General features: G+C 34.4%; 1 protein-coding gene across 2 annotated transcripts in view; it reads left to right on the top strand.

Annotated features, from left to right (window-relative positions):
* Gabra4 (gamma-aminobutyric acid (GABA) A receptor, alpha 4) overlaps positions 1-17,257 on the top strand; it is a 67,182-nt gene extending 49,925 nt beyond the window's left edge. For both annotated transcript variants that reach the window (XM_013518120.1, XM_005391895.2), the window contains one exon: positions 14,818-17,257. In XM_013518120.1, coding sequence (XP_013373574.1) covers positions 14,818-15,351 — 534 coding nt within the window. In that variant the 3' untranslated portion in view covers positions 15,352-17,257. The remainder of the gene's footprint in view (positions 1-14,817) is intronic.
* The last annotated feature ends 285 nt before the right edge of the window (positions 17,258-17,542 follow it).

Below are 17,542 nucleotides of genomic sequence, written 5' to 3' on the forward strand. Positions count from 1 at the left end.
GGAATGAGGTAAGAATGGATCGAGAAGTAAATAAGACATGAATAAGTAGAAATAGTCATTGTAGAGAATTTTTCCCAAAACTGGCCATGATATATAGTAGTAAATGGAAGAGAATATTTTTCTTTGCTTATTTACAGTCTTAAAGAAATTTAAGCATGTTGTATTGTGAGCAAGTATAAATATTACTACTTATTGATAATATGATTAGACTACACATGGGAGTGGTTTTTTTTTTTTGCCTCTCTTGAAGCATCCATTAGCCCAATAGAAACATTTAAATGGGAACCCTTAATTATCCCTTCCTTAGCTCTTAACATTGCTACAAGGAATAGTTGTGATTATCTCAGTCTGAGAATAGCAAATAAGATAAATTTTGAATAGGGCACCCCACACAAGTTCCCATATATTTTCAACATTTCTAAAGTAGAAACTGACAATACTCAACCTCCAGTAGTATTGAGAAATATAGTGAATATCTGGTTATAGAAATTATGGAAGCATCTCTAGTGATGTTTTACCTCACAGGGACTATCTACATATCTGCCTTAGAATATGAAATGGTAGCTACTTGTTAAATATTGTTGTTATAAAGCAGTGTGTTAAATAATGTGTTAAACATATATTGTAAAGCACTGTGTTAAAGCAGTGTGTTAAAAATGTTACTGATATTATTCCACCAATAACTAAGAAGCAGTTACTGTTATTACACTCAGGAGAAATTTGAGACAGAGGTAAAATAAATAACTTCCCTCAGGTTATACAGCTTGTATTTATCACAGTGTAATACTTGATCTTCATGATTTTAGAACCTATGATTTGGACTTTTGTTAACAACAAATATACTGCCATATAAGAATGATCATGGTGCTTGATAGCTTTTGGTTTTAGGATTTGCTTTATAGATGTTAATAGAGGGCACGTTTCCCTTGCTGTCTTCAGGATATTTGGGTCTTCTAGCTTCCGGCCTGCCTGGCTGCAGTGGTTGTCTTGGCAGTGCACATTAATGTGCTGATGAGCCATTTGCCATAAATTGCAGCTCAGCTACTGGTTCAATTCATGCTAAATTTGCAATCTGCCTTTACTGAAGTGCAAAATTGGCTTTCTTGTCATAAAGTGGCAGAACATGCAAAATAGTCTAATACCTTATTTTCTAGCTCAAGTAAGATTAGCTGGGCTCAGAGAAAGTTTTAAAAGTTTTCACTCTGGATGAACAGCTGTTTCAGCATGAGAGGCTTGTTAAGTGTCGAATGGTTTTGATAACACCCCCTTCCAAATTGTAGCTGATACCATGGAGCCTAATCCTCAGAACAAGTACAATTATTTCCTGGAAAATATCCAAGTGACTAGCTATTCACAGGGTTGTGTAGTTAATGATGTAAGTGTTATGAAATGTCATGGCAGAATATGAATTTGTTCTGCTGACTTCATGTGCTATTTTACTGTAGATGGAGTTGATGTGAAATGGATTTTATTAACAGGTTAACTCAATTTATGCTTTCTGGCCAATTTACTGTACTTCCATATAAAGAGACCAGGGATAGAGACAGAGTTTTAAAATGTAACAATTTATATAAGAGATGGCTTAATGTAGGATCTTTAATTATATGCACATGTATACGTGTACATATACATAATTTGGACCAGGCCATGCTGTACTTTATTATCTTTATTTGTAGAAAATTACATGTTTTAAGAATCATTCTCAAGTTGGAAACTAGAGCTAGTGCTTTTACTTTCCCTAAGTTACAAATAAAGTTGAAATATGCACCATCCTATGAACCAGAAAGAAAAAAAAATTTTCTCTTAGTTTTACCATATATTTCAAATATAAAATATTAAACAGATTTTTGAAGTACTACATTCAAGCATAAGGCAGAAGTTACTGAAGCAAGTTGACAAACAGCTTCCTCGCAGCAGAACATCATAATACTATTTTTATCATATAGATGATGCAGATTTTGAGTGGTGATGATTCATTTTTAAAACAACTTGAGAAAGTTTCCTTAATTAAAAAAAACTCTGCCTACTTAAATTATATTTGTTGTTAAGATGAAGTTTTCTGTAAAATAAATCCTGTAAATGTAAGCCTACTTAAAAATATTTAAGCTTGAATGGAGGGTGTTTTTCTCATATATAACCTGTAAGTGCTTCATGAAAAAGAGCAAGGATAAAAGAATATTATGAATTAGAATAAGAACAATTAGTAGGAAATCTAGAACAATTTGCACACAAACTAGCAGGAAAAATTGTTTAATCAGAAAAGGAACTTTTGTGGGATACACAGAATTAGTGTCAGTATTTAGATTATAGTAAAAATTACACTGCAAACTACATTTATGTAAATAAAATTCACATCTTCAAAACTACAACGTTCGCTTACAAATCTCATTCATTTTGTTTGGATCACTATGTACGTATTTCAAACCATGCGTGCTTTCCTTTCCCACTCCAACCTTAGGTACGAGCAGTTTCCAGCTACTTAACTACTGAAGAGCGTGAGCTTGAGATTTTGGTTGTAACGATAATATGTTTTAATTGGGCAACATTGGGAGACTTACCAACTTTTGTAGGTTTCAGTGAAATCACTGGAGAAATGAGAGCATTAACACTGTCTTCTGGGTTACTGTAGCAACTATGTGAAATTATTTATGAAACCTATTTAACATAGTGCTTGCTCCACTGTAAGTACTCAATATATTGTAGAGATGTTAGTGCTGATTGAGAATTTCTGCCTGGAAAATGCTGTCATTAGACATTAATTAAATGAAATAAAAATTTAAAGCATTCTTATACTTATTTCAAGAAAAATAAGAGTGAAAAGAGAAAGGGAAAATTTTAGAACTTCCTCAAATGTTTATTGACAAGGAAAATGATTGAGCTTCCTGATTCTTATACTATTGCAGAAACTTTGACCCTGGTTCCCACCAACACCAGGTGCTCTCATCCCTTTTCCCTTACACTTTTGAACTTGACTCAGTCCTACTCATCTGTAATAACTTGAGTGTCACTTTCACAGAGGCTTTCCCAGCTCATGACTGAGTAATAAACTCCATGGTTCTTCTAGCTTTCCTTATTTACTAATTCTTACAACTTTTATTATTCCTGAGAGAATTTGTAAAGACTGTAAAATTTGTTCCTTCTGTACACACAACTTGAAGAAAAATTACTCAATATAAATTTGTCAAATGAATGAGTTAAATCAATATTTTTAGTAAGACTTTTTTACTTATTACCTTAAGTGTGAATGTTTGTTACCCACTCGACTTGGACATTTGAGTTTTTTTTCCCCTAAAAATAAATCTATTAAGTGATGGAGGCCACTACAAAGTAGTTCTGAGCAGGATTTAAATGAACCAATTGGCTTTCCATGTTTATTTGTGAGTCACTAGTCCCTACTGAGGCCTACAACAGTGGGTGAAGCCGTGAAGCCTCAAAGAACAAGACAAGGCCACAACAGCTAAAGACACCTGGCTCCAACTTCAATTAACTAGATAAAGACTATAGCTGCAGGCCTCTCCTGGGTGGAGATCTTCCTGGAGATAACATCATTTCTCCTAAATTAGCATAATGTGTTACTTGAAGAAGCCCTTCAGTGGACTTCCAAGGTCCTTGAACTCAAGGCAGAGTCCCACCTTTCTTCAGTATTCCCTGCTGCGTTTTGATAACAAAGTAAATACTGATGCCCAGAAAAGATCTTTGTCTTAGTCCCCAGAATCTCGAATTCTGTGAGAGGGTTTTGAACCTCCCAGAGCACAAAATTCAAACTACTTGATTCTTTTATTCAAGCTTTCACTGTCCACTCATTTGGGAGACTGTGGGCCTGATAATTCTGCAATTATTAAGAAATAATATTAACCCAATAATTAAGGTTATTGTAAGATTTTAGATTTAGTAGGCAAAATAATGACAATTCTAAAGGAATTCATCAAGCTTCTCAATTCATCCAAGTCTTTCTTGTCTGGTACAGATGTGCTTTTCCAAAGAAACGTGGTTACTAAAGCTTGAGTTGTGGAATTTTGTTTGCCTCCAGCAGGAGTATACTGAGGATCTGGTCTTGATAAATGACTGCTTTACAGACAATGTCCCTTGGTTTGCTGGTGCAGATAAAACTGTGACTCAGACTATTGCTATGCCATCTTCCCACAGAGTTGGCATAGACTAGAATCTTTCTGGTAGCTATTTATTATAACACAATTTCATTACGATTAAATCATGTCAAGTCTACATTAAGAATGAAGCAATGTTCAAATAGTGAGTTTTAATATAGTTTTCTGAATATTTGAAAGCTGAAGCAAATAATTTTCCTAGGATAATATGCAGCTTTTAAAGATAAAATTATTTGGCCACCCATATTTGCATTTGAACAACTAATGAGATTTCCTTTTTATTAAAAAAATTAGAATTTTTAAACATAAAAATTATATGTGAACTTTGGGGTGCCATGTAATGCTTACACACATTATTTGAAATGTTCAAGTAACAGCAAATATATCTGTTACCACTAATGTTTATCATGTCTTTATGGTGAGAACATTTGAAATCCCTTTTTTTAGGCTTTTGAAATAACCATTATCTATAGTAACTTACTACATATAGTAGTAAGATTTCTTTTGCAATGTTTTATCAGATATCTATTTATGTTAACTTAAGGATCAAAAATTCTTAATGTAAAATGTACAGCAAGAAAGTTATAGTCAATTGCTATTAATTTTCAAGTGTTTCAAGAATACATGTTGTAAAATCTAATACACGTGAAAAAACTTAGTTACATGAAAGATATAATCTGAAGAAAGGTGAAAATAATTAGGGGAAAACATTGGATAATGAAAAAGAACTAGAGCTATGTCTGTACTAGAAGGTTAAATAAAAGCACCACTTAACCATCATTCTTTGATTTAGATGAGGAAGAATTAAAATTTTGACCGTTTCAGAAAAACAAGTGCAAGATGTCCCTAGTGCTATGCAAGTATTTTCTTTTATCAAGGATACATAAAAATATTTAAAAGAAATCAATGATTTATTTTTGTCAGAAGCATCTCAGTTTCTCTGCATGTCTTATATATTTATTTATTTGTTTGTTTGTTTATTTATTTATTTATTTTGTCTTTTTGAGACAGGATCTCAATATGCAGTTCAGGCTGGCCTAGAGCTCACTTTGTAGCCCAGGCTGCTCTCGAACTCACAACAATCCTCCTGCCTCAGCCTCCCAAGTGCTGGAATTACAGGCATGTGCCACTACACCTGGCCCTCTGCATGTCTTATACCTTAGCTCTACCTAGGATTTTGAAGTTACCGCAAGAATATATCCACTTAGTGAAAAGGGAGGATAAAATAAACTAGAAACAAATATTTGAAAGGATAGAGAGTTGCAAGGTTTTTTCACGCTTTAGCTTTTCCTATGAAAATATTAGTATAATATTGACTATTTAAAAATCATGAAAATCTGTGTCTTTAATTTTATTGACATTGATGATTCAGTTTGTTCAGGCTAACATAATAAACTACTATAAACAATGGTCTTCAACAACAGAAGTTTATTCCGCCAATTCTAGAGACTGGAAAGTTCAAGGTCAACCTCCCAGCCCATTTCACTTTCCAAAGAAGGTTCCTCACAGCTTGCTCATGGCTGCCTCTCATCATGTTTTCACACTGTAGAAAGAGACAGATTTTCCTGGTGTTTCTTCCTCTCTTCCACTGGTATCAGTTCTGTGTATCAGACTAGAGCTTCATCTGTATGACTTCATTGTTCTTCTATTACAATAACATGGGAAGTTGGAGTTTCAACATATGAATTTGAGGAGGACAAAATTCAGTTCATATAGCAATGCTTAAACCATTCTGCTCTTTTCATTTGAGAGCTTCTATGACATTTGTTGCCTTCTACTATTTCTCATTAGATGACATAATCACCTCATCTCCCACATCCAATTTATATGTGGGAGAAACTTCTTTTGACTATTGTAATTGAAATGTGATAAAGGAAAACAGAATGATAATATAATGCCAGACCAATATATTCACAAATATAATTCTTTTTAGTATTCCAATATATTTTAGAAAATAGGCTGACCAGCCTGGATTGTCAATTGTAACTGTGAACCAATACTCTGGATATGGCTTTTCAGAGAATACTGAAGTGTGAATATCATTTTTCAGGTTGAAATTACTGGTTTTCCAGTCGTGATTGCTTCTCTGATGACATTTAGATTTTGTTGATAGTTGATTAAATTCCTTAAAGAGAGTGATGTGATATAATAGTACAACCCATCAATTTTAAACATTGAAATGCTTGTAGTTCCAGTTATTCCTATATCACGTATGGATATAATACCTAGTTCAGTTGAAAACCTGTCAGGTGAGTGCCAGGTGACATTGTTACAGCTGCTGATACTTCTATTTAATACTAATGTGCTTTTTACATTTGTTTTATCCATAAATTTTTGGATTCATTCCAGTTTGATTTCTCATTTTTACTACCAATATGTGTTCTTATTTTCCATTTATTTCTTATTTCAGATAGCAACACCCTTTCCTTCCTTCTTTGTCTTAGACTGTTCTTTCCTGCAGTGTTAACTTTTCTGATTATTGGACTTGGTGACTTTTTTTATTGATATATGAAATATCTTCTAAATTTTTGTTTCTTGTAATTATTCATTTCTGAAAAATGTCTCATTTTCTTTTGGAGGCAGAATCATATTACCTGACCTCAGCTGGATTTTATCTGTATTCATTTGATGCCTACTGCAGCTTGACACTGTGCTGAGTGCTTTGTTACATGTTTTACTTACTGTATTCATGAGGAGGAAGCTACATTATTAATCCTGTAGCAAGAAGTACTTTGAAGTTTCAAGAGATTAAATAACTTTCTGGTTATCTCACAGCTAGGAAGTAACAAATTCAGTACAGCATTTGAGTCAAGTTCTGTCTAATTTGTGAGCCAAAGTCCTAACCATTTATCCAGGGATTTTCAATTTCTAATCCCAAGATCACTGACAATAATACAACTAATGAATGAACTTCCTGCAAATAAGACCTGAGACTTAGAGTGTTTAACCACCTCCCAGATTACTTCAAATGCTTAGAATAATGCTTTTGGTTATTGAATGAGAAAAGTTTCACCCAGCTTAGTGTTTGAGTTTACAAAAAGTGTGTTGAGTATCCTTTGCCCTCTTCCCTAAGGTTACATTTGTAGCATTGATGAAAACAGCATGATTCCAGGTAGAACCCTGAAGTTCACTTGACCAAGCTGAAAACTTCTGTTCTAGTGAAGTCTCTAACAAGGCATTTTCTTATATTGGAGCCCTGCGTTTAACATACTAAGCATTTATAAATAAAGTGAAACACTAGGAGTCATTATGAAGGAAAACTAGCCACATCTCCAAAAACCACATATCGCAAAGAAATCCCAATGTTTTAAGCTCTCAACTCTAAATATGCAAAGGCAAAATGAATTTTTAAAGTATTTTTTTTCAGTAATTCCAAATTGGAGACATAAATTTATCCTGTTGCCTGATATTGAAAGTAATATTTTTATAGTTTACAGAAATCCAAACATTGAATTAAATGCTAATATTAGGAGAAAATGAAATACAATAAATAGGGAATTCAGTTTCATTTCTGTATTTTGGAGCTCAATATATGATCTAGTCCCTTGGTAGTCATTTATGAAATACTTAGCATGTTTATTTGGAAGTGATGTTTTTCATTTCTCCATGGTAGGCTTTTTATAGAAAAAATAAAACAAAATTTCATAACAAAATAATAGGAGAATAGCAATACTTAATATATTGCATACTGCTATCTTCAGAGTAGTTACTCAGAGTACAAGATATGGGCATAAAACGTGCTCCAAATGATATTAGCATAACTCTTTCTTTTCAACGAACTAAGACAAATTAGTAGTATAACTAACTTGTATTTTTTCCTTTCCCTTCCTTCCTTTCCCCTTTCCCCCAGTCTAGTTTATCTTTCCTTTTAAACAACTTCTTACCATTTCACAATATCTATTGTACATTTTGGACCTTATTTCTCACACCAGGGAGACAATACAATGTGTATACCTGTGAGTCTGATTTATTTTATTTATAAGTATGGTCTCAAGTTTCATCCATTTACCTGTAAATGGCTCCAGTTTATCCTTCTTTATGGATGAATAGTACTCCATTGTATAAAAATACCACCTATTTTTTATCCATTCTCAGTTGATAGGCATTTGGGTTACTTCCAAGATTTAGCTATTACAAATTGTGCTCCTATAAACATGGGTGTGCATAGATTGCTGTGGTATAATGTTTTTAATTCTTCTGGGAAGATATCCAGAAGGAGAATAGCTGGGTGTATGGGACCTTGCCCTAATCCAACATTTTTGAGGAATCTCCATACTGATTTCCACAGTGGTTACATCAGTCTACACTCCCACCAGCAGTGGAGAAGGGAGCCTTTTCCCCACAGCTCCACCAGGATTTATTGTTGGTTGATTTCTTAATGATATCCATTCTTTCTGGAGTGAGGTGGAATTTCAGTATTGTTTTAATTTGCATCTTTTGAATGACCAATGATTTTGAACATTTTTTCATATATTTATTTGTCATTTGTATTTCTTCATCTGAGAAGTGTGTATTCATCTCAGATGCTCATTTTTGGATTGGGACTTTGACTTTGGGGGGAGTCTGACTTTTTTTCAATTCTTTGTAAGAGCTAGTTTTTCCAGCACATGGTAACGTTTTTAAAACTGCTTTTGACAATCAGAGGTAAATCATTATCTTAGGGTTTAGTTTCAGGTGCTGTACCATACTTGTTTATTTCCTTATTAAATAAAATGTGTAACTAACCTTGAAGCCCTTCTGAATGGCCTTGAATAAATATCTTTAAAATATTAGATTCTTCATTTTTTTTGTATGTGACTCGATATTCTGGAAGACAAACCCGTTCATTATTAGCCTTGTTAGTTTTTAATTTAAGAGGGTTAAATTACATTTTATTAAATTTGATTAGCTTCTCAAGCAAGCAATATGAGTGCAGCTGCCTGCATTCTGCAAAGCTAATCTTAGTCACTTTATCTCCTTGCTGCTAGAGTAATAAGTTGAGATGAATTTTTTTGCAGTTGATGATACTTCTTTAGAAATTGTGTCAGATCACAGTCATGATTGACAAATTGCTTGGATTTGCTACTGTTTGCCTGTTGCTGCTTTATTGGTAATGTTTGAATCTGCTTCCTCCTATCCTTATCCCACCAGTTTCTTTGCTTCAGGCTATTGTGACTAATGACAAAATGATTTCAAACTAAACCATTTTTAAAAATTCAAATGAAGTTTAGGTGTTTTTTCCTGTTTGGGACCACTGTGTGTTTGCTGAATACTAATGGAGCCACTGAAGTCTCTGCACTCTAATGAAACATAGCAGCACTCTGACTGACATATTAGTTGCTCCAAAACTTGAAGGTTGTGTGAGTTCAATGCCAGGTAGATCAACAGATTTCTTAACAATTTTGTGATTTTTCATCATGGAAAATGACAACTACTTTTCTTTGGTTTTTCTCCGGTACCAGGAACCGAACTCACGACCTTGCGCTTGCCAGGCAGGCGCTTTGCCGCTGAGCTAAATCCCCAGCCCCGACAACTACTTTTCTATAGGAGACCTTATGGCCTAAGTACAAAATAACTTGAGTATCATTTAGCCACTTGACAGAGAGCAAAGATTTAAGCCTCAAATCAGCTGGATTCCACTTTCCTTTATAAAGGGAAGATATGTAGAATATTGAGACTTTTAAGTCACTTTCAATCATATTTGGACATGAGTCATTATACTATGCATGTTTTAAGTACCACCTACAATATTCTTGAAATCTGCCCCATAGAGAAAGACATAATAATCTAGAGACCAATATAGTAATTTTTGATGATAAAAATATGAAGAAGAATCTTGATTCTGTATCATATCTTTTGACTCCAGTTATTAAGTATGAAATTAGTACTTCTCATGCACTTTAAGCTACAGTGATTAGTCTTTACACTCAGAAGCTCATTAACACTTTTATTTTTTTATTTTAAAAATAAAAGGAGGAAAACATTAACAGACAGACAACCTTTTACAAAATAGCAAAAGAACAGCACAGGCAATACAGAGTTACAAACAAAGTGATAGGAAAGTAACAATGACTGTTGTGTTACATATTGATATCTTCAAAGTGGTTTCTCAGGAAAACACATAGAGACATGCAATATTGATCCATCAAAGACTCATTTACAGTGTCTTTCAGCAAAGAAACAGAAGACAGTAGATCAACTATGTTAACTATGCTGTATATACATACATACAACATTTTTCCTTCTTTCCCTTCTTTTACCCCATCCTAGTTGCCCTTTACCCTTGAGCATTTTCCTATCTTTTCACAATGTCTATCATACCTCCGAGTTTATATTGACTCTTTCAGGTTTTACACTAGTGAGACAGTGCGGTGCTTTTAAACTGGAAATATAAAGATTTGGTCTTTGATTTCAGTGAGTAATCTTCTATTGTGCATACTATTCCTATCCATTCTCATGTAGTCTCTTGCTTTATTGATTTTTCTTTCTAATCACCTTAGACTAATCCTGTATCTTTGGCTTGGGTGCTCTCTGTTCGAGACTATTCTTCACGTCTATGCTTATATTTCTTTGATTATTTATAAATTGTTCAGCAGATATTGTCAGGATATAATTTTCAATCCATCAAAGCACATGATTCATACAAATATTGGGTGAACATTAGTCAAACATTTGGTGGAGTCATTAATAAGAGAACTACTTAGTTCTACTTTGAAAACTGATTCAAAATATTTTTGAGAAATAGGAGATTTTTTTGAGACAGGGTCTTCCTCTGCAGTTGAAGCTGGCCTTGAGCTCACTTTGTAGCCCAGGCTGGCCTTGAACTCACAATCATCCTTCTGCCTCAGCCTTCTGAGTGCTGGGATTATAGGCATGCACCACCATGCCAGGCGAGAAATAGGAGATTATAAGCACTTTTAAAAAGAAATATTGGAACAAAATTGCTAGGTTAGATGTACAAGTACTCAATATCATTCAGGACAATAGAACCATAACATTTGGTAAACTTTTGTACCAAATATAAAGCTGTAAGTTAATATGCAAAGTTCAGAGTGTTTGGGCTCTAATCAAACTTTAAACAGCAAAAGTAAACCTTATAAATTGTAGCAAAGACTTAAAAATGCTTGAGTGGGCTTCTGAATGTTCCACTATGCTATTGAAAGGGTATGTTGTATTTGTTTCTGATTTCCAAGTCTTAAATACTTTATCTTTTATGATACCAGAGATTGAGTATGGGGCCTTTTCATTTGGCTGCATTCCCAGTTCCACACTCTTTTACTGTTTTGAGAAAAGTTCTCATTGAGTCACTAAATTAATCAGGCTCTACTTGAACTTGTTATCCTCCTGCCTCAGCTTCCCAGAATGTTGGTCCTACCTATAACAATATTCCTGACTACTACAAATATGTGGCTGACTCAAATAGGTGTAGTTTGATATGGCCTTTTAAACCTCTTCCATTGGTGAGTAGATTGTTTAATGTGGCTAATTAGATAATTATACTGTAACTCATCATATGACTTCCAATTAACCATAACTTTTTGCTCTTAATTTCTTCTGCAAAATGGGGAGCTGAAATAAAGTGATTATTAAGATCCCTATTAGTGTAAAATATTGTAATTCTAGAACACTGGAATTAAGAAATGGAAAATAATTTGGTCATTTAACTAGTGCGTGAGTTAGGCAATAACACCCCCTAAATATCTTCCATGAGTACTGGGCAAGTCAACTTTATTCCAACAAGCCTGAAGAACTAATTATCCCTCATAAGAGAGGTTTAGAAACACCCTGTCTGGACCCTTGATCTATACAGTATATGTTATCTACAACTACAATAATGCTGCATAACAAACCACTGTGATACATCACAGCACGCACAGATAATTCACTTTTGCTCTCACATCTTATCGATCAAATCAGAAGTTCTGTTGCTCTTAATTAAGCTTTCCTAGACAATTCATCTTCTCTTAGCTAAGACAGACTCATCTGTTCCTGTCAGCTAGCTATGCGATCCAGGATGGTCTCACAGGAACTGCTGGTTGGGCTCAGAATGATCTCTTTCTCCAGCAGCTCAGCCTGCTTTACTCTTTATGGTGGTGGTAGCAGTGTTTCAGGAGACAGCGGAAGCAAACAAGAACTTGTGAGGTTAAGACTTATAAAAGACACGCCATCATTTCTAATAAACACTGTGGGCCAAAGAAAGTCTTATGGTAGCTTGTGGGGAAATCAACTCTGTCTCCCGGTGGGGAAGGAGTGAGTGTATCACAAAAGGCATGAATAAAAAAGACATGATCAATTGGTGCCATTTTTGTAACCACTCTGTCATAAAGAACGTGGCTCACAAGATTTCAGGGAGTTCCAAAAGGGCTCAGGTGTCTAGAGGGAATGAAGAAGAGCTTCATTGTTCTTATGATTTGTTCTGAGGTGCAGGTAAAGTACTGGTATCAGTTTCATCCTTTCCAGTTTTGCTATCCAGTGTCACAAGGTAGCACCAGGGCAGAGTTTCGCCAGTTCTGCTATACTATTAAGAATCTTTTGAGTACTCTGTCAAATGCTACATGAACGTAGCCATTTTCACCTTTGGTGGGAACATGTGTTCTTCCCAGTTTTGTGAAAGTGTCAAGTAGCCTTTCCACTAATCTTTCTTTGTGGTTCTTTTTTTGGCCTCAGACACCTTGGCTAGCAATTCTTGGCCTAGCAAAATACTCAACAGGGACTCTCTTCAGATTTGTGCAGTTCAGTCTTTCTCAACATTCTCCTCTCTGTGCTTTGTCCTGTGCACTCTAGCGACACTGACCTCCTCAGATTCGCAGGCCCATCTCTTCAGCCAGGGATTCTGCCATTTTTGCCTCCTTGGGTTTTTCATTCCTGCACGTGGTGGAAATTCTCAAGTGTGTTTCTTCACTGCCAATGATTATAATCACTTCTCTCCTGTGTGCTCAATTCTGCCCTTTTTGACCTCTTCCTTTTTCTTCTTAGCATTTTTGTCTCAATTTGAGCTTCGAATATGTTTCTTATTGCTACATTTTTGATTATGTCACGTAAGGGGTGTATACAGTATTGTTAATGTACACTCTTTAAATGTATCATCTTTTTTATTATCGTTACCATGTGTATGCCATTTTAGAATTAAGGATAACCAATAATTATCATCCTTTTCTGTAAAAATGATATTCATAAACAGGATTAATTAGGTGCCATTTATATTGTTTTGTAGAAGAAATGTGCAGGATAAGTAATGATATCTCTAGCTTTTAGGTTGATTTCAATTTTGCTTTCAATTATCCTCACCAAAATTAGGTGCCATATGCTAGGGCACAATTTCTCATTAGTTCGGCTGCAACCTGCTTAGAAGAGTACTCCAAGCTGACATGAAGGATGTGTTCTAGGTCTCTCAGAGTCTGCCTGCACTCTGTGCTTTGTGAGGCTCTTGTTTGGTTTGGTTTGGTTTTGGTTTTTTTCTCTAGTCACTGACCTTGAAGTCATAATTCACAGGTACATGAGGTATGGATTGAACATTTAAAAACACTGGATTAGTGTAGTACTGAGCAAGATATTTTCAGAATAAGCCTTTCTGTCTAATGTGAGCTCCTGATTAATTATATACAGGGTTGCCATTTTATGTGTTATCTGTGAACTGTCCTCCAAGTCTGGCCCCTTCAGTCAGTCATGAGCAACTCTTCTCCTTTCTCCCCTCTACTCTCCATTTCATCATCCATACCATATTGCAAACAATGGCAGTGGGAGACTGTATCATATGATCTTATTATAATGTAGAATAACATAATTAGGGAGGGTAATTTACTGTTAAATAATTATAGTATTTTAAAAAGTCACATGTAACTATTTTGAGAACTATCTAAGCAATTGCTTTACTTCATAGAATGCAGGGACAATCTATACTGCATTATTTAGTTATTTAATGTACACATCAGAATAATAAAGGAATTACTTTATGGCTCACCACAAAGCTTTATTCATATATAGTTTTATTTTGCAAATCAATTAATTTGATGGAAAATATTGAACTACACTTGAATTTAGTTGCTCCTTATGGGTTAATGATTTGAGCTCTTATGCAACTATTTGGTGATATGTGTTATATGTCTAATATAACCTTTAATGTAAAATTAATATTCTCTTGTATTTTTGTTTTTAATTCTGAAAAGTAAAATGCATCAGGATGTTTACATTTTTCAATAATGTATATTATCACCTAAGATTCTTTTATAAAAATGAATTCCAGAGATTTGGGAATTGTTTTCAGTTTTTCAAAGCAGTTCATGCATATGTAGATTATTGTTTTTGCCATTTTGTGCATATATGAGCTATAAATGTTAATAAAATTAAAGGTACTTATAAAACTTTGAAATGTGTGTGACACATTACAGAATAATTATTTTCAATAAAATTTGAACAAAGAGCATATAGAGCTATTGAGTATACTTCATATCAAGTATAAAACTGTTTTATAGTACTAATACTCTCATCTTTATAGATTTGTAATATTTATTAAAATAGATAACTCAGAAGATTTTGGGTTCATAGATTCAAGTATATGCATTTTTATTTTTATATGCCTTTAAGCTTTGGCACCAAGTTGATTGGCTATGGGAGATTAATACAAATTTATTTTGCACACATGAATAACCTTGTGTATTCTCATCCCTTCAAGTTTTGCACAAATCTACTTAAAATTACATAACCAATATAAATTTTTAATATGCTTTTTCAGAATACAAGTGCCAATTTGAACATGAGAAAAAGAACAAATGCTTTGGTTCACTCGGAATCTGATGTTGGCAATAAAACTGAAGTGGGAAACCATTTGAGTAAATCTGCCACTGGTGATCACGAATCTTCTGAGACCACATCGAAGTCATACTTAGCTTCCAGTCCAAACCCTTTCAGCCGGGCCAACGCAGCTGAGACAATATCTGCTGCAAGAGGACTTCAGTCTGCACCTTCTTCTACTCCCAGCCGAACTGGGTATGTGTCACGACAAGTTGCAGTTGGATCAGCTGCTAGTCGCCATGTATTTGGATCAAGACTGGAGCGGATTAAGACCACAGTTAACACCACAGGGGCTTCTGGGAAGTTATCAGCTGCGACTCCTCCCCCTGCTCCGCCGCCTTCTGGGTCTGGCACAAGTAAAATAGACAAATACGCCCGTATTCTCTTTCCAGTCACATTTGGGGCATTTAACATGGTCTATTGGGTTGTTTATTTATCTAAGGACACTATGGAGAAATCAGAAAGTCTAATGTAATTTTGTTGCTATAATAGTATCCTAAAAGCTGGTGAAAATGCGGACTGTCTTTTAAAATGTTTTTAAAGATGATTATTCTTTACTAAAATAAAAATTCTACGTAATTTTTCCATTTAAAAAATGCAAGCCGGTTATTGGGAGAGTTAATTAATTCCTCAGTGAAAAGAATGTGAACCATCTTTCTTTTCAGAATGGTGATTTAAAAAGGATCTATTCAGTGTTCAAATTAGATGGAATACAGGCTATCCTGGAACAAGAGAAATAGGGCTATCAGAGATATGTGATGCATATTTTTGCATTAAAATTTGAAAACAGACTACGGTATTTTTAATTCCCTATGAATATCAGCCAGCAACCATAAATTTCCCAGTGGCATTCCCCATAACCAGAATTTTTCAGTGGATGTCATATACACTGACCTTTGGTGATTGTCTGAGAGACCACAAGAACAGGATTTTTCCTGTTAAAACATCAGTGAAAGGAAAATAGAACAAACCTAACCCTGATTAATACAGTGGAACCTATGCCACATCCAAAACAAAGACATAGACTAGGGAAAGTATTTCCTTTCATGTGTTGGCCCAAACAGTATTTAACAGTTGACTTGAAATTTTGTGCTCCGAGCCAAAGTTTAACTCACTGTACGAATTCTTTGTCATAGTAGTTCCTTCAGTTATGTACTGTATTCATTTATCACATATTTATTCAGAGCCTAAAGACTACTGTTTTCCAGGCACTGTGGTAGACAGTCTCTTATGGAAGTTCTTTCACATTTATCTACAATACTACTTAAATAGTAGAACAGCCAATGCATGCTAAAGAACCATAATTTAGCAGAGGACATTGCATTCTTTAATGAAGGAAATTTAGTTAGAGTCTGAGAACATGTCCAAGATATTTGTTTTTCCTATATTGATAGAGGATAACAAGTGTATTTGTTCACTTAGCCACATTGAGGTTAGTCAGTGTTAGTACAATCTCAGCAACTGGTTTTCAAATTATTATAAAAATGTGGTACAGAGTGTTATGTAAGTGAAAAACACTGTGTACCTGAAAAGAAAATCTGGACACTGTAAGACCTAATACGTACTTGTCTCTAATGTGGTAAGGATCACAAAATAGTATTTGATCAGAATCATAGAGTCATCCAGAAATAATAAGTCTACACAGACCTTTTAGAAACTTTGCCCAACATAAGTCAATAGTAATTGGTAAAATGCTAGCCATCTTAGAATATTTTTGTGCCTGTAGTTTCATAAGTTTTGGTAGGTTTTTGTTTGTTTTCTGAAAATTGAAGTAAGGTTTCATAACTAAGGGGAATATGTAAAAGAAAAACATCATTGTCACAGAATGGGATGCCAGTGCCTCTATGTGCCATTTTCCAGGGTCTTCACATGGTGACTTTTGTTTTTCTTTATGTAGGTTTACCTGTGTAACTGACGTTCTTGCAGCTATTTTGTACACCTCAGTCCAGGTCCAATTTCTTGTTGTGCTGCCTCCAGATTTTTTTCTTCTACTTCTTTCTTCATGCTCTAGGAGTGTGTGTGAGTGAATGTGTTCTGGGTGTTGGGAGGAATGTTCTGATAGAAATGGCCACTTTGCAGACAGGATTTCTTATTCCTTAGAAATTACATTGATAAATTGGCATCAACTTTTCACTTATTGCATTGCCTTTTAATGGTTGTATATGAGACATATAAAATGTGAAAATGGCAAATATCAGTTGTAAGTCATATCTATCTATCTCTCTAGGTCTTGCATAGATTCAACACATTTTAAGTCTGAAAAATGCTGTAGAAATAATGTAGCCCAAACCCCTCATTTGCAAATTGATTTTAGTAAAATGAAGCCCAATAAATTCTGTGTATATGTATATATTTAATAAAGAGTACTTGTACAAAAAAAAGTTATCATAAATTATTTTGTGAATGTGGATGAATTTCTGGCCTTGAGGAGAATGTTTGGAATTGTGGTTTGAACCTATGATCATTCGCTAGTCCGTAAAATTACCTTATTTGTTTGGTAAGAAACTCTTAAGTCTTATCTATTCTTAAATAATTTATTAGCATTCTTTTACAAATTCTTTAAATTTTACAAGTTTTAAAGAGATAAAAGGAAATGATTTAAAATGTGTAGACCTGAGGTCCAGAGGAACTCATATTTTTTTCTTACCTTTGCATTTGAAGATCAA

This window comes from Chinchilla lanigera, unplaced genomic scaffold, assembly GCF_000276665.1.
Source record: "Chinchilla lanigera isolate Chin_1 unplaced genomic scaffold, ChiLan1.0 scaffold00042, whole genome shotgun sequence".
NCBI lineage: Eukaryota > Metazoa > Chordata > Mammalia > Rodentia > Chinchillidae > Chinchilla > Chinchilla lanigera.